Source organism: Argiope bruennichi, chromosome X2 (genome assembly GCF_947563725.1).
Source record: "Argiope bruennichi chromosome X2, qqArgBrue1.1, whole genome shotgun sequence".
Taxonomy (NCBI): Eukaryota; Metazoa; Arthropoda; class Arachnida; order Araneae; family Araneidae; genus Argiope; species Argiope bruennichi.
Genome location: NC_079163.1, coordinates 98,372,107 through 98,391,861, shown reverse-complemented (window position 1 = coordinate 98,391,861; position 19,755 = coordinate 98,372,107). Strand labels below are relative to the sequence as shown.

The 19,755-nt window shown below is 29.5% G+C and overlaps 1 protein-coding gene across 2 annotated transcripts in view; it reads right to left on the bottom strand.

The window, feature by feature from the left end:
• The window catches only part of LOC129960294 (homeotic protein distal-less-like), a 62,526-nt gene extending 43,439 nt beyond the window's left edge, over window positions 1-19,087 (bottom strand). The window contains exons 1-2 of one of the 2 annotated variants that reach the window (XM_056073610.1): window positions 18,443-19,087; window positions 8,815-8,934 (exon numbers count right to left, since the gene is read on the bottom strand). In XM_056073610.1, coding sequence (XP_055929585.1) covers window positions 8,815-8,934; window positions 18,443-18,752 — 430 coding nt within the window. In that variant the 5' untranslated portion in view covers window positions 18,753-19,087. The remainder of the gene's footprint in view (window positions 1-8,814; window positions 8,935-18,442) is intronic. The other variant, XM_056073611.1, reaches the window with a different exon arrangement.
• Between the last annotated feature and the right edge of the window lie 668 nt (window positions 19,088-19,755).

Sequence of the window (19,755 nt, the reverse complement as noted above, 5' to 3'; positions counted from 1 at the left end):
TATATTTTTCTGAAAATATATAAGTTAAAAAAGATATGCTTAATTTTTTGAAAAATAAAGCTTAAATCTTTCCGAAAACTGATCAAAAAATGGTGACGATCCATTAATTTCGCATTGAACCTTCGAGTTTATGGGCAAGTAATAATTTTGAAAAATTTAATTCTTAAAAATGTTAGAAATTTTTATATTTTATTTCTCGAATAGTATAGAACTAAATATTATATGACTCAGATCATTTATTAAGAACTATGTTAATAAAAGCAGATAGAATATTTTCAAAGAATAGCAATCAAATATGATGGACTTCAAAATTCGCAAGAAAAAAGACACCGCTAAAATATTTTTCTCCCAAAAATTTTGTAAAACATTCTTTAATGTCTCTTTTTTTTCCCCATTCTTTTTATTCACTTTTCCCTTATTAAGATTATATTGATACATATTTTTAATTAATTTTTAAATAATATAACCACCAATACTTATAAAGCTTAAATTATTTCCTAAAACGTTGCACACATTTGAATAAGTCAAGCGCGAGATATATTGTACTAAGGTTCAAATATCTAATGTGATTCATCCAAGCAATATACAAAATTTGTAGTTTTTGTATCTCCTCAACTTATAATCAAAACAGAGGATAACAGGAATACTTTAGTTTGTCTGTATGGAAAGATTCTTTGATTCTGTAATTTCAAAACTATGTAACAGCTGCTACCCAATGTTACTTCAACTTTGTAACTGACAATTAATTCGAGATGAACAATCTATAGTCTGGGAAATACGCAAATTCAAAAATTAAACTCAATAATCTCAAGAGGCTTTAAAAAAACAAAACTTAGAAATGTAAAAGAATTCTAAGGGCTAAATAGTTCCAACATTTAGCCCGTAATTTAGCATTTTTCTCCGATAAAAATTAGCAAAAAATTAAATGTACTTAAAAAATGTCTGAAATATACATACACACAATGCGTATGAAACTAAAGACTTGCAAAACAAAGTTAAGGTATCCTTAATACATAAAAGTGTCGTGTTTAAGAGCTAAGAAGGAAAAAATTGAGAAAAAGATCTTAAATAAATTTAGAAATGAAAAAAAGTTTGAAATGAAAATATACAGATTAAATCGCAAATAAAAAGTTCGTCGAGTCTCCTTTGATATCAGCGATGCTGATTTTTATTCAATAAATCAAATATTTAGTCGCCGTTTCCACATCCTTGTCTTCGCAGCTTATTTAAATGCTTATTTTTACAGCTTCAACTGCATTTGTTGCAATTAATGATAATTTATTTTACATTATCTTATTATATACTGACATTTAAGAAATCGATTGCTAGCCTTTCATCTTGTGCAAGAATGCGGTTCCTTTTAATTTCTTGCTAAATTTGCTATGAAATTAATAGTTTTTGTAGCATTTCTTTCCTCTAACAAGCAAATGGATATTTAGGAAAAGAAAGACGACACACTTGATGGATTAAATCAGCTATAAATCAACAGTTAATGCAAAATGAGATATAACCCAGTAAAGAAATTTAATCCTTTGCGTTAGCATTAACTTTTGTTCAAAAATTAAATTTGAGTAGTTTGAAATTTCCAAATTAGTTTTGTTTTAGTAAAAATAAAAGGATTTAATAATTTCAAGAGAATCCATTCAATCAAAACGTATAGCATAGTAAATTGACTATGATGCATTCATGCTAAGGAAATCGTTTTATAATGAATGCATCATGTGATGCACTCTTTTTTTAAATCATTCTCTAGTAGCTTTCAATAGTTTAAGAATGATATTCTATTTCAGCAAAAAGAAGAGACAAATTCGATTTTGTTTGAGTTTTATAAAAACAAACAAAATAAATTTTGTTGATTTTGAAAAGTCATGTAACCAGAGAAAAGGGACTGGCGGTGACGAAAAATAATTTTTAAAAAATTGATCATTCTTAAATGAAATTGCACGGAATAATAAAATTCTATTTATCTACAATTTCGAACTGAAATTCGAAGAATTATCAAACTTCCAAAAAAGATAGATTTTAAAGTATCCTTTTTTATTGGACTAATGTTAAAACTTTTTTTTTTTTTTTTTTGAAATAGAAACTCACTAAATTGTTAAAATGGCATTTAAAAAAATTCACTCTTTAAAAAAAAAGCGAATAGTAATTTCTCATTGAAAACAGATGCGCTCTGCGTGACAAACTTAAAAATTATCAGGATACAAAATTTCTCCTTTTATTTCTCATTATTAAGAATTTATTCAATTTTTTTCCAGTTTTCTAATCTTAATTTATTTTTAAAATCAATATGAAGAAATTTCGCGAACATAAAACATATTAAAATGATAAATTTAAAGCATATTTAAATAAATCTGATTTTTCTGTAAAATATATCATTCATATCTAATACTTATCGATCAGTTCATTAGTGACAAGTTTTTCAGCCTTCAATTGCAAGTTGACATTATTTATTCAACTTGAAATGATTCTGGAACCAAGAAAAAGATCATTCCTTAAATTTTCATGAAATCGAAAAACATTTTAATGATTATTACACAAGCTATTAGAGTATTGATGGCAAAACTGACTATCAAATATTTAACGATTGATTCCCGTTCGTAATTTCTGTAGTTTTATTTTTTTTTTAAATATTTTCAAACAGACAATACCCTTCAAGTTTTAGCATTTCTCTGATTCAAGTGAACGAAAGTCAATAAACTGAATCAATCATAATTTTAGTTTTAAATACTTTTTTCTCTAGATAAATATGTAGTAACAATAACGGTTATTGTAATTTTACAAAAACAGCGAAAAGAAAACAAAAGTTAAATTATCAAAAAGATGAAATAATTTTTCGTTTTAATTTTCAATTTGAAGTTCATTTGAGAAAGACAGATTTGGAATTCAATACATGAAAACGAAACAAAACGAAAATAAAAAAATATTAACTATGCCTATGATGAGTTTAAAAAAATTGATACTGATTAGCAGCCGTCGAATCTTAATAAAGAAACCCAAGCCCCGTGCCACATATAAAAGTAATATCGTTTTAAAATTGCTTCGCGTGAATTTTATAATGTATTTAATGTTTAGAAGACTAAATAAAACTGGAAACACGAAAAAAAAAGCTAATAACAGCCATGTAAAATCAAAATTATTTCAGTGATAAACATGCAACGCCTTATAATTAATTACCAAAGAACAACGGTGTATCAATAAGCATATAAAAAACCAATACTGTTCAACCATGTAAATTGGAATTTCATTGTAATCGGTTAAAGTAATTCCAATTTGTAACTTTTTAAAAAGATCGAAATGCCAAATAGAAAACTTCCTTCTTTTATTACAATACTTGTGAAACAATAACAGAATAGCAATTATTAGAACTTTCAATCGCGTCCAATAACGATATTTTCCCACGCTTTATAAAAAGGCTTCAATAAGAAGATATTTGAAATAATGAAGACAGAAGCTTTTATTCTTTTAAATGCGAAACAGGAAAAATGTATTACAGAATAGGTGAGGTTTCAAGGAAATGAAGCTTCACATGTTTTATTATTTAAATTTTTATTCTATCACTTCGAATGAAAAGTTTATATTTTGTAGTTATTACTTTTTCACTTTGTCTCTTTTTGGAGCAGTGTTTTCTGTATGCTATTATATTTTTTAGGAAATTTATTTTTTTAATTGGACTTGTAGATGTTATACGGAAGTCGATTATATTACAAGATAATTTTATTAACTTTTATGCTAGTTTAAAGAATTGCGCTATTGTTTCAAATTTTACCTACATTTATTAACCATTTAATTTGCATTCTGCGTTTTTCCAAAGACTTAAGTAAAATTATTTGAAAGCAAAAATAGTGAGATATTATTTTTTTTCTATTAGGCAGTATTATGCTATTTATTAACAAAAATATTAAAAAGAACATTTAAACATGATTGAAAAAAAAAAAAATTGTAGTTCTTTTGTTGAAAAGGTAACTTTCAAACTCTTTTATTGAATAAAGCCAGGAAAGAAAAATTGCTAATTTTTTCCAATGCATGCAGATTAATATTTATTACATTCATATGTAGTTACAAATCACAAAATTACTGTCATTGCAAAAGAATTTAATTTTAAAATTAATTTTGGAAGCTGGAATATTATTTCTTCTTCATTTTACAATTATAGTTATTAAAAAAATGAGCAATGTCAAAAGAAAAAAAAAAGTATGTACTTTTTCACTTCAGAATAAATTTGATTCGACAAAAAAATATCGCTGTTTGTTTGCCTTGAATATCTTAATATAATGGGAAATAAATAATTAAGTTATCAAATATAAAATATCTACAAAATTGGAAGTAAGTGCATAAAAAAACGCCATTAAGTTAATAGTATATTGCAACTGAGAAAATTCTAGATAATCTCTAGACAAAACTTATTATTTCATTCAAATTTTTATGTTCTCTCAAAAACCTAAATGAAACGTTCATTTACTTTTTCTAGAAACATCCAATTTGTAGTTATTTAATCGATACATTCTTCTCCTGAAATATACGCATATTAAGTTACGTTTCCTTTTAAAGAATCTTGGGAGCAATTTGCTGAGGAAATATGCTCTTATTACTTTATGTATTGCGCTATGAGATACTTCTTTTATAAAATCTTGAATAATTTTTAGCATGGAATTTCCAGAAAAATATATCACTTCTGATGCCTGAAGGTGACCCTTGATAAAGTCTTCAGGCCGGATTTATTTGTTTCTTGCGCAAGTATTTTTCCTTAAAAAAGATTTTTTTGATAGCTTATTTTCATTAATTTTACTTTTAATATTTTTAGATATTCACTTTCAACTATTTTAATTTTAAAAGACAGATACCATTTGTGAATATATATACAATTAATTGATTAACTGTGAAGTTTTAATAGAAACTTAATATTTTTCTTTTAATGAAATGAAGCTCTTAAGCTATTATTTTAAGAAATGTATTCGAATGAAAATCTAAAAAACTTGCTTTCTCCTAAGAAAATGAATGAATATTTCTAGAAAATTGTTAGTTTAGAGGGAGGATACCATGTTTTCAAATAAAAAGTTCAAATCGGATTTGATGGTTGCTCTTGCTACTGACATGACCTCTTCAGAAACAAGGCCTTTCTTTCAAAACATCAGTCCGGAGGTGGATCCTTTATAATGTGGGGTGGTTTCCATAGTAATAGGAACTGACTCAATTGTTTTCATGTAATGTGAAACAATTAAGAGACATATCGAAGTATGTTAACTGAAATCTCACTGCCAAAGGTACCAGTTACCACCCATGCAGTAAATTTATTTGTTCCTATAGGACAATGCTTCGATTCATATCTTAGCTGCATCAAAATCGCAGTTTCGAGCCAATTTCGCAAACTTGGTAGATGGGCGATTACCTTCTTAGAAGATTCAGAAAAGTCTGCGAGGCTTTTGGTTCACGAATTAACAAAAGAAAGTTATACAATTTGAAAACGAAACACGATCAGCTGTCACGCATCAATCTTACTAAAGAGAAAAATTGCCAATTTTATCTTTCACAGTTTATAATTTGCAAAAGTGTTTGAAAAATATGAAAAGAAAATTTTAGTTCATATTAAAGAGATACAGGATATAAGTAAGTGTTTATTTTATATTATTTTCATATCTCCTCTAACTTCCGGAAGAATTTGCTATAGGTTACTTTTGACTTGTTATTACAACGCCAAATATCTTCCTTTCAGAACAATATGATTATTTCCTAAATACAATTTTTAAGATATTTTCAGGATTATTTTTGCACAGAAGATTTTTAAAGTTTCCAATTTAGCGATTTTTTTCGTCCACGGTGGTTTCAATTTGTGGTCATCCCCTCTGTCATCGAACTGTATGAAGAGCAGTTTCACAACGCATGACGCAAAAGTCAGCACTACGCACGTAAGGTAATGTTTGAGAAATAATGCTTGCACGATTTTGCCCTTTTGGGGGCGTACCTAATTTATTTATTAAACAAAGAATAATTATGCTAATATTGACAGAAAACGCAAGTGAAATGGATATTCGTGCAAATCAGTAGCAAATTCAGATTACCCTAAGAGCCCCTTAATTACTTTATAATAGCTGAGATTTTGAAGGTCAGAAATCTAGCTAATGAAATTAAGTTAATTCAGAAATGATTGTTCATGAGTTCCGATGGATTATAAATAAAAGGATCACCAAGACGATTTACACATAAAATTAGCTATTTCAGCAGCACCTTTTTATGAATTAAGCTGAATATATGCTCACTGTGCGTTTAGTGTTCAAATAAACATAAATTAATATCCTGACATTTGTTTGAAGGATTATAAAAGCGTTGTGGATAATCCTGGGGAAACCCCATTTGGTATATAAACGTTAATCACGCTTTATCAAATTGTTTATAGATTAATAAAAAATTCTTCGAATTACTTTGCGCTATTTTATCAAAAAACAGATGTATAATGAAGCATCCAAAATCTTCCAATTGAATAATAATCGCTAATGAATCATACTTTTTAGGGTTTGAAATTAACCCCTTTAAGATATAACACCTTTTGTGTTTTAAAGCCCCTGGTTTCTAAGTTCATCTTAAAGAGCACAATTATTGTTTGATAATTCTTTAATTCTTTTGTATTTTTAAATATACAAGTTTATAATAATACTTATAAATATGGAGCACGTTACGTAATTTACATTGCACTATTAGATTATCGAAATGAATATTTAAATATAAATATCTTTTATAGGCGTATTACTAATTATTTTAAATAACAAATGATTTTATAATAATTGCTTCTTTTATTCAATAAATTTAATTTACGGAAAATAAAACCGAAATTTTTAAAATAAGCTTTAAAAAATTAGATTCATCATCTTAATCATATATCAGTCTGAATTTTAAATACTTTAATATATATTTCTAAATATCTATACAGGGAGTTTTTCAAATTTATGCTATTGTTCATTTATTCTAAATACCAATTTTGGAGGATGACAATTATTTGCTACAATTCCTTAAAAGTATAGAAAAAAAATCATAAAAACTGTAGTAAAAAAATTAAATCTACATAAAGAAAATTTAGAAATATACACAGAAAAAGATCACATAATTATTCATGCAGAGAAAAATTTTAAAGGTACAATGACATAAAATTAATAAAGATAGGACGGCACTGCTTACATTATTCATGGAAGACCGACCGTTCAATTCATTAATTAATGTAATTAAAGACAACTTGAGAATTAATAGACTAAAATTTAAGTTTGTTTCTGCAGATTAAATAAAAAGCAAATGAAAGGGTCATTAGGTACAACATAAATCACACAAGAAATGAAAAATAATAAGTTTCTATTTAAAATTTGAATTAGGCATGCAAAAAATATTCAAAAATTAAAATATCTCCATAAGCAATTAAATAAAAAAAAAATTGTACGTTGAACGAAAGGAGAAAAAAGTGTTGCACAAAAGCATGCTAATTTTAAGTACAATTTTATAATTTTGAGAGAGCTCTTCGCGAACTACAAATACTTTTTTGATTACTGAAAGATAAAATAATATTAAGGCATTTATTATTTAAAGCATAATAGCGTAAATAAGCACATATTTATGAAAAATGCTCACAGAATATTCATCAATAATTTGATTTCCATTGATAAAAAATGCGAAATGCATTGCTAATTATGTACATTTGTCGAAATTCGTTCAACATACTGAAGGAAAATGAATTGTTCACAAAATAATAACTTAGCAAGATTATGATCAAAGATCTATTACTAGCTTGTTGTTAAAAATACTTCATTTAAACAAAGGCAAACTTATCTTCGCAGTGAATTCCGGTAATTAGTTCGAAGTTCCGAAAGAAATCACGAAAATTCTTAAGATGCCGCAATTTTCTTTATCCTGTTGCCCATCTTCAAAGCCGCTTGATAAGCATCCTCCAAGAACTAATAACCCGGTTATCTGAGTTATTTTCACTTCTATGATAAAATTTTTAAACATTCAAATTTCACGTTCTCATTATTTACGTTTGTCAAATGAGCCAACAAAATGCGGCTCATTTTATTCATATTTTCTAAAAATATTCTTGATTAAAGGCCTCTTTTTAGAATCACAGTAGTTTATCAATTTTTCTTTAAGGCAAAATCAGACGCTTTTATTCACGTTTACTAACATTAAAATTTATTAAAATTCATTCATAGTTTACATTTATTTGAATATAAATAAATTAAGAGGCAAGATAGTAGTATTTATTTATATTTTGCCGAATGCTGCACAAAACGTTTACTAGATAAATCCAGTGTTATTTTTAAGCACACGGAGTTTAATTAGACTATAAAGTAAATTGTGCGCTGATGTATACTTTTGATACAATTAGTAATTGAGATCTCTAATTTAGCTGCATTTATTTATGCATTCATTGTATATTCTAACACCCTTGTAGTCAATCCTACTTTCTATACACCAGATGATAACAAATTGATTGCTGCAATTCAAAATATAGACTGCGGAATATTTCACAGTTACTCTGCAAGAGTTAAAAAAAATCCAATGAAATAAAAGTTCTATACCACCGAACACACACCTTACCCAAAGTATGTATATTTATTCCATGAAGATACTACTCAAGCTCAACACCCATTATTTAACAAATGCGTTTCTGACAATCATGTTGCCGAAATGTAATTGTGAAGCTGAATTACATTTGCTTTCTCAAAGTTTGGGATAGAAGCAAAAGGGAAGGAAGCGGGGTATTCCATAACCAAAAAAAAGCAGTGCCGTATTTTGAGATAGGTATGATATATATGAATGGAGGTTCAGGCATACCTACACCCATGTCATAGTAACCAAGATCCCATTGCGGTTCATCTTTTATAGACCGGGAGTTGTACTTGTATGGTGCACTACCCATCATGCGGCTCTGGAGGGCAACTAGTGACGATGTGGCTGGAATTGAGAGGGTTTGGTTTTACTAACAACGTCTTACAGTATTTATTTGAGCATTCAATTCACTACACATAATAACCTCAGCCCAAGTAAACAGTAAACATTGGCATATAATTAGCAAAAGCGTATTTCTCAGTGAGAACGTAGCTGCCGGAATAATGCGACTTTTAAATAATTCATAAACGTTTAGAATGGTTTCAAGTTCACGTGAAACAAGCTTCAATTTCACATGAATTTTGTAAATTAAAAAATTAAGCACAACTATTTGCATATAAATAAAAGCATCAAAGGCATGTTGCAGAGAAACAATCTAAGCAAGCATATTTCTTAACGAATTAATGGAATTTATAAAAATTTTCTACAGTATTTCTATAGAAAGCGTTACTTTTATTTATATTCTAACACAATAATTAAAACCTATTCAACTAATTTAAATATTCAAAGAAAATTCTTTTGATGAAGTCAAACTTAAACCGAAAAAAACAGAACTTCAAAATGTTATATCGCCTTGGAGAGACAAGTCTCATTCGAAAAAAAAAAGCTTAGGTTGGTTTTATTTCTATTCTTAACTTACTAGAAGTCACCAAAATCATTTAATAATAATGTTTATATACTTGTTCATACAAAAATAATAAATGTACGTTCCACTTTTCCAGTGGATTTGTTCCTCGTAACTTGCAATGTGGTTTTAAAAAAATTGACTTTTATGTGGCAAATCACAAACTGCCTTGGATTCCACTAAGTGCATCGCTACATACATGCATTTCCTTTTTCAAAAAAGAATTATCAATTTTTCAATGAGTTATTTGAAAAACTTTCAGTTTAGTTTTAAAATCATTTTCACATTGTTTAGCTCTTAAGTTTATATTCACAGCATCGAAAAATGTAATAGCAATTGATTTTCTTTGTGAAAACAATGATTCATCATTTCATAAGACATTAACCTTTTTCTTTTTCGGAAAATATAAATATGCACTTTGCAAAGCAAAACTGATACCATTTCTTTTTGGTTTCTTATGTACTTTTGATGAATTCATGATTTCTTCAGAGAAGGAAAAAAAATGTGTAAGGTTTTTTTACGAGTAATTCAATTCAAGGACGTACTAGTAGGGTTACTGCAAAAACAAATATAATATCAAGAAAGCATCTGAGAACAGAAGTGGCGGTAAATACTGATGTTTTATTACAGTCCGAATGATCACATCACATGAACCACCAAACTAATAGCGATTTTCCAACTAGGCAGATATGACAACTGCCTAGGACCGCTAAATCTAGAGAGGACAGCAAGCATATTGATTAAAAAACTTCATTTTATTAGTTGCCAAATGAAAAAGCGAATGCCAAATGAATACCTATGAATGATATGATATAATGTTAACAATTTAGCTAGTATAATCGGGTTAAGTTCCTTCACTTATTTATTAGAATATTTATAAAACTGAGCATCTGTTGCAATAATATTGCGTATAAACATGAATGCTGACCAGTTAGGAGTCATGATAGATAAATAAAAGCAAATATATGCACAAAGTTAATAAAATAAATAAAAATATTAACTAAAATAAGTCATTAATATGTTAAAATGTGTCAAAATATGAAACTAAATTGACTATCTAATTAAACGTGAAGCCCCTAATGCGCTCTGCCTAGGCAAACAAGTGCAAAAATCCGCCACTGTATCAAACCAAGTATAAAAAAAACCATATCATAATCTCACATTTCAGTGTTTACTGCTTCGTTGCACTTATTTGCTACAATAGCCAGAATAAATATATCGTGCGCATATAATTTATTGACAGATTTAGATGAAAATGTGCGAAAATAAACGACATTGTTAAAACATTTTCTGTCAATCATTCTTTTAAATTCAAACAAAAACCTGTCGAATTTTGCTTTTCCAACTATTAAAGATAAACAGTACTACACCAGCAAATAAAGCCACAGAAAATGTATTAATATAATACTTGTTATATTACAAGCTTTACATGATTTTGCATATTTCTATAAAAACAAATTTCTTATTTGCCCTTCAATTCTATTATTCGTAGAAAAGATCTTTTCAGTTAAGCAACTGCAGAAAATACAATTCATGTTTCGCTTCTTACTAAGAAGTTTCGAATTATAGAGTGCAAATTATCGATATTTAGAGGTCATACTTAACTTTCAGAAATAATCTGAAATTCGCGGTAAAATTTAAATAAGATGCAGTAGATACATCAAAATATGATAAAAATGCCTTTATAACTGTTACCATAACGGCAGCTTTTATTAAGGAAACTTATTTTAAATACAAACCTATTGGAAGAAAAAATATTAAATAAACTCGATTCTAATAATGATTATACAATGAAAATGCATAATGGTTAGTGCACCGCACATGTAATTTAAAACTGAATTTAAATATAAGAATCTTATTATTAACTATAGATTTTTTTCAATCAAATAAGTTATATTTTCCTTGCTTACAGGAAATGTTCTCAAAAAATTGTATTACACGATTAAAAAGAATGCAATTTTTGTTTGTTGTCGTTGTTATCAAATATTAGAGCAAAACATTAATAATATCTCAATATAAGTAATGTCATCAATCAATCTAGTAAGCGTCGCAATAGAAGTTACAGCACAAAATATTCAAAAGCTTCCATTGAAATCAATTCGATTTTAAACCTTTCATTCAGAATCTTCTCAAAAAGCAATTCGAAATAAATTAATCTTAGATCGGAAAATATAACTACCTCGATTCAAAATAGAATTGAAAGTCTCTTCTTGTGTATTTATTCGTCCAGAAACTGCTTTCTTCCTTATTTTCGATATTATAAACACATAACAAGACTCGTTGATCAAATACTTTATAAACATGAAGATAACTATAAAGACAATTTCAATTTATAAAATGAGAATTGTTAAATATCCTAAAAGTATATTATTGGGCAACTACAACTATTTTATGCTTATCACGCAAATGCATTACTTCATTCTTACGAAATTTCAATTATGTTTAAACTGTTTTTAATTTTAAAATACTGCGGTATTGAATATCATTTGAATTTACTCCAAAAATAATTTATATTTTAATTTATATCTACGCATTTTACAAATATGCTTGCACCCAACCCCCCGAAAAAGATACGGCAAAGGTTTTAAGAAAATCATCATCAGTTCGATATCATTTTTTAAAGCAAATGTTAAATTTTTTCTCAACTTTCAATGCCCATTCAATCAGAATTCAATGCCCATTTTCCATTAAATTGCTCCTTTTTAATCCCACATTAATTTTTAAAATCAAGCTAACCCAGCAGACAATTAAGCTTATTTTGGTAAAAGGTACACTTGATTAAATTTATTATTTGTATTTAATATAATATTATGTATCTGAATAGAAAGCTGACACGAATATGCTCACGCTTTAAAAAGACGCTAGGATTGAAAAACAGACCGAAATTTTTGACATTTAAAACTTAAGAATTCAGTGCAAAGACCATAAATACGCATTCGGTATTTAAATTTTCGTCTCTGCACATCCCTTCATAAAGATGCAAATGTTATTATTTTAATACAATCAGATGAGTCAACAATAAAATTGTATTTTTTAAACTCACAAAATCATAACTGAATTTGAAGGATGTGATTCCGCTCTATTTGTAAAAGTAACTGCACTGGCTACTGCGATGTGTTTGGAATGACTAAAGTTTCTGATTTAAGCACTTCGACAGCCAAATCGTCACTCTCTTTTACTGAAATTCGCTAAAGTCAAACCACTAGAACTTGCTCTGCAAAATATTTTAACTCAGAAAAGGAGGTAGTCGGTTCTTGACTCTAAATAAAAGCCATCTATCATTTTGGACAATCGGAAAGACCCAAAATGTAGGTCTGGAGAAACTTCAGAGCTGGCGTGACATTTAATATTTGACAACACAGTTGTCCACTTGGTCTAATAAGGATCAAACCACATAAACGATTCGTGCGTGACTTACGCGTTTTCATCGTGATCGTGAAGCAGGAGTGTTCAATTCAAACGGATTACGCTTCCTTTTGTAACGATGTCGAAAAATATGAACATGATTAGTGCCTTAATAAAAGTGAATTGTCGCATGACATGAAGAAAGACAGCTTTAAAACAAACTCATCGGCTGAAAAAAAGTGGTAGTAAACCTTTTTACTTAATTACAATGTTTTTATTTCCTATTATATTGCCTCGTTCTGTGAACGGCAGTGAGTGAAGCGAAACAAAGTACTTGCTTTTGTAAAACTTTATTAACTATCGAATATCTCCCTGGTATTAGTGATTAAGGATTCAATTCAAACATTTAGGGGTTTTTAATACCAGCAAAATAAAAATAAAATTTGAATACTTAACAAAGAAGATATACCAAAGAAAGCGAATTTAAAGCAAGTCTTTCCCACAAGGATTTAATTTTCTTGGAAAAAAAAGGAAGAAAGTTTTCGCATCTTCTGATCTTCTTACAATTTCTTAGTTTTTATTTTCAACTTAGCGTCAAAAGATACTAAATTAGATTAACTGTGCTACGGGAGAATGGTTAAAAAATACATTCAAAAGAAATGAAATGTTTCGAAAATATTTATTCAGACGCTTATAAGGATGCTGCTTTCCAAAATGAGACTAATTTAGTAATAAAGAGTAAATTTGTGGCGGCTTGAGGAACTTTTAAAAAATGTTATTTTCACAAAGAATTTTTAATAAATCAGAATTACAAATTTTTCCAAAAAGATAGAATTAATTCTAACATCATACGAGTATTCTCGCAACAAAATGTTTATCTTCATATTGTGTTACTGTCTCTATGTGCATGAATTAAAGAGCCCCCCTTTTTTTAGTCGATTATTTATAACGAAAAAGTAAGTAAATTTTTAAAGGTATTTTTGTGAAAACACAGAAACTTAGTCTACCTCAGTAAATAAGATTTCGGAAGTTTTTCTTTATGCAAAATGAGTTGATATGAAATGCAATAAAAATAAAATGTTAAAGATAAAACTCATAGGATAGCAACTCGTAAATATTAAACTGTCAATTATTTTAAATTTATCTTTCCTGTTTTTAAGAATAAATGACTCATAATATTAATAATAAACTAATTCCTCTTTTAGAAGTATACACATGGTTTTTTATGAACCAGTACTTCTTAAAATCTTCTTCGTAAATTATTATATATTATTTACTTTAATCTACATAATTATATTTCTCTGCTGTTTTTTTAAGTATATTTTAATATTCGTAACAAATGCTTAAAAGGGACGTAATTTTCTTATTATGAGTTTCAATTAAAAAAAAACACTATTTAAAGTTCTTATATTCATTTTTTTCATCTTGTACTCCGAGAAACAATTTCGAACCTTTTTAGAAATTTCTCCGGAAAATTATTTCTTTTAATTTTAAAAAGTGAAAAGGGATCATTGAATATTTAGCAAATTTAAACAAAAGCCAACTTTGAAATGTTAGAAGGATCTGGAGAAAATTATTTACATAACTGGAATTCTTGAAATATATGTAAAGCATTTATGTATTCAGGCGTGTTTTACTGTAAAATCTGAAAATAACTTCTGCTACACTTTTCCCTTTTAGCTCTAAACTAGGATGAATGATTTAAAGTAAAGCCCACATGTTTCGCTTGCTACACAGCTGCCATTTACTGCATTATCTCCATAAATCTTTCAAAGACGAGCATTTGTCCTCGTTTAGAAGGAGTTTGTCAGAAAACCATCTGTGGATGAAATCGTCTTCTGACCATTATCCACCGGAAATAACCATCCAGTTCGAATATAATACGAGGAGTGTCACTACTCAAGAAGACATTTGCAGTTGGCTGGTAAGGGCTCACAGAGGGGGATCTGCATAATCACTCATTTTTTGACAGTGGGACTTTTCACAGAGATTCCCTTCACAGTGGGTAACGAGCTATCCCTTCCAGGAAACCCGATCCCTCATTCCAACACGATTTCACACTGTGGGGGAGATGTAACGCTCATAAGTGGTAACGATAACCATTCCTCGATAGTCGCGTGTGGCCTATCACCACCCCTACAAGAGATTAACTGACCCAGCTGATAGGTTTCACGAGCGGGCCACAAGTTTGCTCTTATCAACCGAGGTCATCTAATTTACCGCAAAGTGGCTTATTTTCATCAAAGAAGACAACATGTTGAAACTCTGTATAAATAGATTTGCAGTTTTGAATAAGAATACGTGAACGTGGATGTTGGCAAAATAAAACAAAAGATCAGCTGATATAAATGTATATATAAAAGGATGAGTAGGAAAGGTCTTTTATAATTATTTAGAAATAAAGATATAAAAGTAAAATGTAGATTCTTTCCGATTGTACTTTACAAGCAATTCCACTTTCATTCATATGTAGTTGCTAGGAGCTCAACTGAATATTCAGATGGCTTTGCTTTATTGTTATTTTCCAATGAGAAATATTCCAGTTTTCATTAGAAACAATGACACTTTCCCTCTATAAAACACGCGTTTGATACTACTTCTATGCAAGTCTCTTTTCACCTTCACTGAGCTATTCTATTGAAATCAGAATACACGAAAAGAAAATTGAAGGACAAAGTAGACCACTCACATAAATTTGCAAGGAAAAGGAAATGGAGATTCATTAAATGCTTTCGATTCGATATTTTAAAAATCTGGTAATTTTTCAGGTGGATATTTAAATGCATGATAATAAGAAATGAATGTGTATAATTCAAAAATCTTGCCTGATTTGGTTATTCATATTTATATCAGTTTCTTTTTTTTATTTTCATTGACACTACAATGAATATTCATGAAAAAACACTCTCACACCCAAAATAATGAATCTTGCCTAGATAAAAAGTTACATTTAAAAAATTCAGTTTGCTGAATATGGATTGCACATAAATTTCTAGTAATTGAAATGGATTTTCCCTAATAAAACTTTTAAGCAAATTTTTATTATATAGGACTTACGAGAAGTGATTGAGAAAAAGATGTCTTTAAAATGCAACAATATTTTTTGAGTGTGTGTTCTTGGAAAAATATCAGTTGTTTTATCGTACGATAGCTAAATTCAATATTTCCGATATATATTGCAAAATAAAATTAGAAATATAAAAAAAAGAGAAAGAAAATTTTAAATCTAGGGGGAGAGAAAACAGTTTAAATCGTTGCACAATTACATTGCATAAAGAATATCCATAAAAAAAATTACATTCGCAATTTTCCTTTCAGACCAAATAGAATCCATTCAAAATCAGAAATTATATATATATATATATATATATATATATATTTTCGTGTTATTAAGTTTTAAAATGTCATGCCAGATGTATTTTACTGATACAATGCAAAACCTCTATTAGGAATAAATTTCAAATGAGAAAGTAAAAATGTGTAAATCAAGTGTCTTTTAAAAAAATACCTCAAAACTAGCATGACATTAAAAAAGTTCACCGATGCAAAGTTAGAAGATACAAAAACTGAAACAACTGGAGAGGGATGAAAGTTTTCTTTAATCTGATTATTATATATATTTCTGCCTTTTGCTCGCTTATAAAAAGCATAATTAGAGATGTCTGGTGCATACTCATATTAGCATTTCTATAGTCAATGATCCAGGAGTATTCTGTTAATTATATGCTAATTTAATTATAATATGCTTTGATTATTTCTATTACTTTATTTATGTTTTGATGTTTGGTGAGAACAAACTTTTTATAAAAGAAATACACATTAGCAAGAATATCTAAAAGTTACATATTCTTCGAAAAGACATCCTTTTTAATATTGGTGACAATAGAAATATTTAAGCCCAAAACATAAAATTATGCATGAAATGTTAGTGCCAATAAAATGCAACAAAAATCGATAAAGAAATTTCAGATCAGACTAAATAAAGTCAAACTAATTTGGATATATTATTTGGTAATATAATTGAATATTTCAGTGCAAAAACAATTACTTTCCGGCTACAAAATTAAACTAAGTTTTTTTTAAAAAAAACTACCAAAGTCTAAGAAAGTTTTATCATATATGGGAGAACATCAGCACAAAAAATTTCTATGAAAGAAATAATCTGAATTGAAAGAAAATAATCTGGATGAATTGATGAATAAAAGAAGTCTAGTAAGGTCAATGAATGATTGAATGAAAAAAGCCACTTTAAAAACATAATTGCAAACATCAGCCATCCATTATCTAAGTAATTGATGTAATGATATTTACCAATCTGTCACTCGTTCGACGTAAAGATAATTACAGAACCGTAGCACGTGCCCGCTATCAAATAATTATAATCAAAAACTTTCGTTCTCAAATTCTCACTATATTTTTTGAAATTCATTTGAAAAGGCGAAAAAATAAAGAAACAAAGCATTAAGACTAGAACATAACAAAAAGATAAAGACACAAAGGCTCTGGACAAAACTGGCTCTCTTACTATTCACAAAAATAATAATCAAAGGCAAAATGTACTTTTGCGTCAAATTATGATAATTTCAATACAAAAAACACAAAAATAGCAGTAAGGTTAAAAGCAGTCACAAGCTACTAATGAATGCGAAAACACATATGTCAATTTTAGTTGGAACAATTTATTAGTGAGGCATTCTTAATTAGGATATCAATTGTAAACATTTCTTAATATCCAAGCCTTAGCTAACTGGATGAGAGAGGATATAAACTTTAAGATATATATATTTTTTTTGAGCATTAAAATTGTGCAGATGAACTATAGCCCAAAATATCCTACAATTATTATTTAAAAAACAAGATATATCTATTCCGATTATTAACAAAATTTAGATATCACTATTTACATAATGTATCTAATTTCAAAGATTTGAGATTTCATTAAAGCACTGAATTCTATTGCTTATTAAAGCAATGTAAATTATGATAAATTAATTAAATAACCAGATCTATGTAGTAAAACAGCATGCAGAAAGATAATAAGTAAACTTTAATTTTGTTTTGTTTATAGTAACGGAAACAGCTATTAAATCTATAATGGACCATTACATAATGGATACATATCATTTAACCCAATTATGACCATCAATTTTGAAAGAACAGATTATTTTATTAGTAAAGGCAGCTTAATCTTTATGATTCTTATAGGGAAATAAAGGCACTTAATGATAATCAACAGTGATTTATCTATGGAAATTAGAAACAGTAAAACATGTGATCGCTAGTTTCTATTTAGAAAAATAAATTACAGGATCAGTTTAAAGTATATTTAATTAAAAAAAATCTGCATTTTACCAGTAGATTATTTAAAGAATAAACAAGATTAAATACCCAAAACATACAGCTACTATTTATCTATTATTTATACTGTGAGGTTAGATTACATAAAAACTAACTTTAATCATAAGCAGTTAAGATTAGAAAACGGTTGGGTGCCAATCATGCTAATCCATGGCATCCCATTATTACACAATAAAGAGTATTATCAAATGTACAACATAAAATAAGTAATTCACGTTTATGATAAGTTAAAGATAAGGTACTTACCGTCCCTGGGGGGTGACGGACAGGGCGGGCATCCGGGCACATTGGGCGGGTAGGTGCTCAAATAAGGGTGTCCCGGGTGCGAATAGCTGTTGAGCGGGTAGTTCATGGGAAAAGGGTTAGGGCCCAGGGGCCGAGGATTGTGGGCTGAGGCGAACACAGCCTCATGTTGCGAAGGCTGTGCCGAGTAGCTGGATCGTATAGGGTAGGCCTGTGCATGATGGGGCATCCCGGCCAGGCCCTGCTGTTGAATCTCCATGAAAGCTGACTTGTTGGTCCCGTCTTGATCCAGGCCGTCCGATGCACCAGCCATGCTGGGGTAGGGGCCCCCGAACTCTGTGAAATTCAACGTGGTGGCGGTTGAGTGGGGCACACCGGGTCTACGAAAGAAGGGGAAAATAAATAAATAAAAAAAGGAAAAGTTCGCTTTGTTTTGGTATCACGGAGACCGCGCGATACTTCGATGGGGGCCCCGAGTGACGACTGATCTTGCTTCACTCGCACTACGAGACAGAATATTCGACAACGACTACCAGCAAAAGCGGTCGAGGCACTGCGATGAATATGGATGAAAGCACGTCCACGTTCCCGCCTACTGGCGCCATCCATTGGCTGGCGGCGCACTGCAGACACGCCTTCGCCTGTCAATCAAGGTTTCCCCGCTCAAAAGGCCTAGCCTCGCTTGCCCCGCGGGCAATTGGGTCGCGATGGACTTTCTTTCCCCAAATACCGCTGGCTTCGTTCCGAAAAAGGAACAAAAATGATAATAAATAAATAAATCTAATCCCGAATCTCCTCCTTAACTTTAGATGCATATGCAAATACTACTTTTAACCCCCCACACCAGGAACCCTGATCCATTTCTGTGGTGCGGGAATAAAATTTGAGATAGGGCGCATTCACTATTTAGGAGGCTGATCATATGATCTTTCATCCGTTTTTCGCGCGCTTGCTTTTGAAAATGGAAATGAGATCGTAAGCGGTTGATTGCAGAGCGGTGTCGTGTTGTGAATGGTTTCGCAGTTGAAGCCTATTTTGGGACCACCGCTTGTTTATCACCGCCTCTTTTCATTAAAGTTACCTTTCCTGAAAGCACTCCAGTATTATTTATTGTATACTGTGTTGTGTGGATTCACTCCCTTTAATGAAATACTGTTATCCTTTGTTCCGTTATGTTGGAGCAGAAAAGAGAAATGTGGAGAAGAGCAAGTCCTTCCTAATGGCTTCAATTTGTAACTGATTTCTTTTAAAATACAGAATTAATCACTCTCTGACAGTTTTGTTTTAGATTCTGATTGCGATCCCTCATTTTGTTG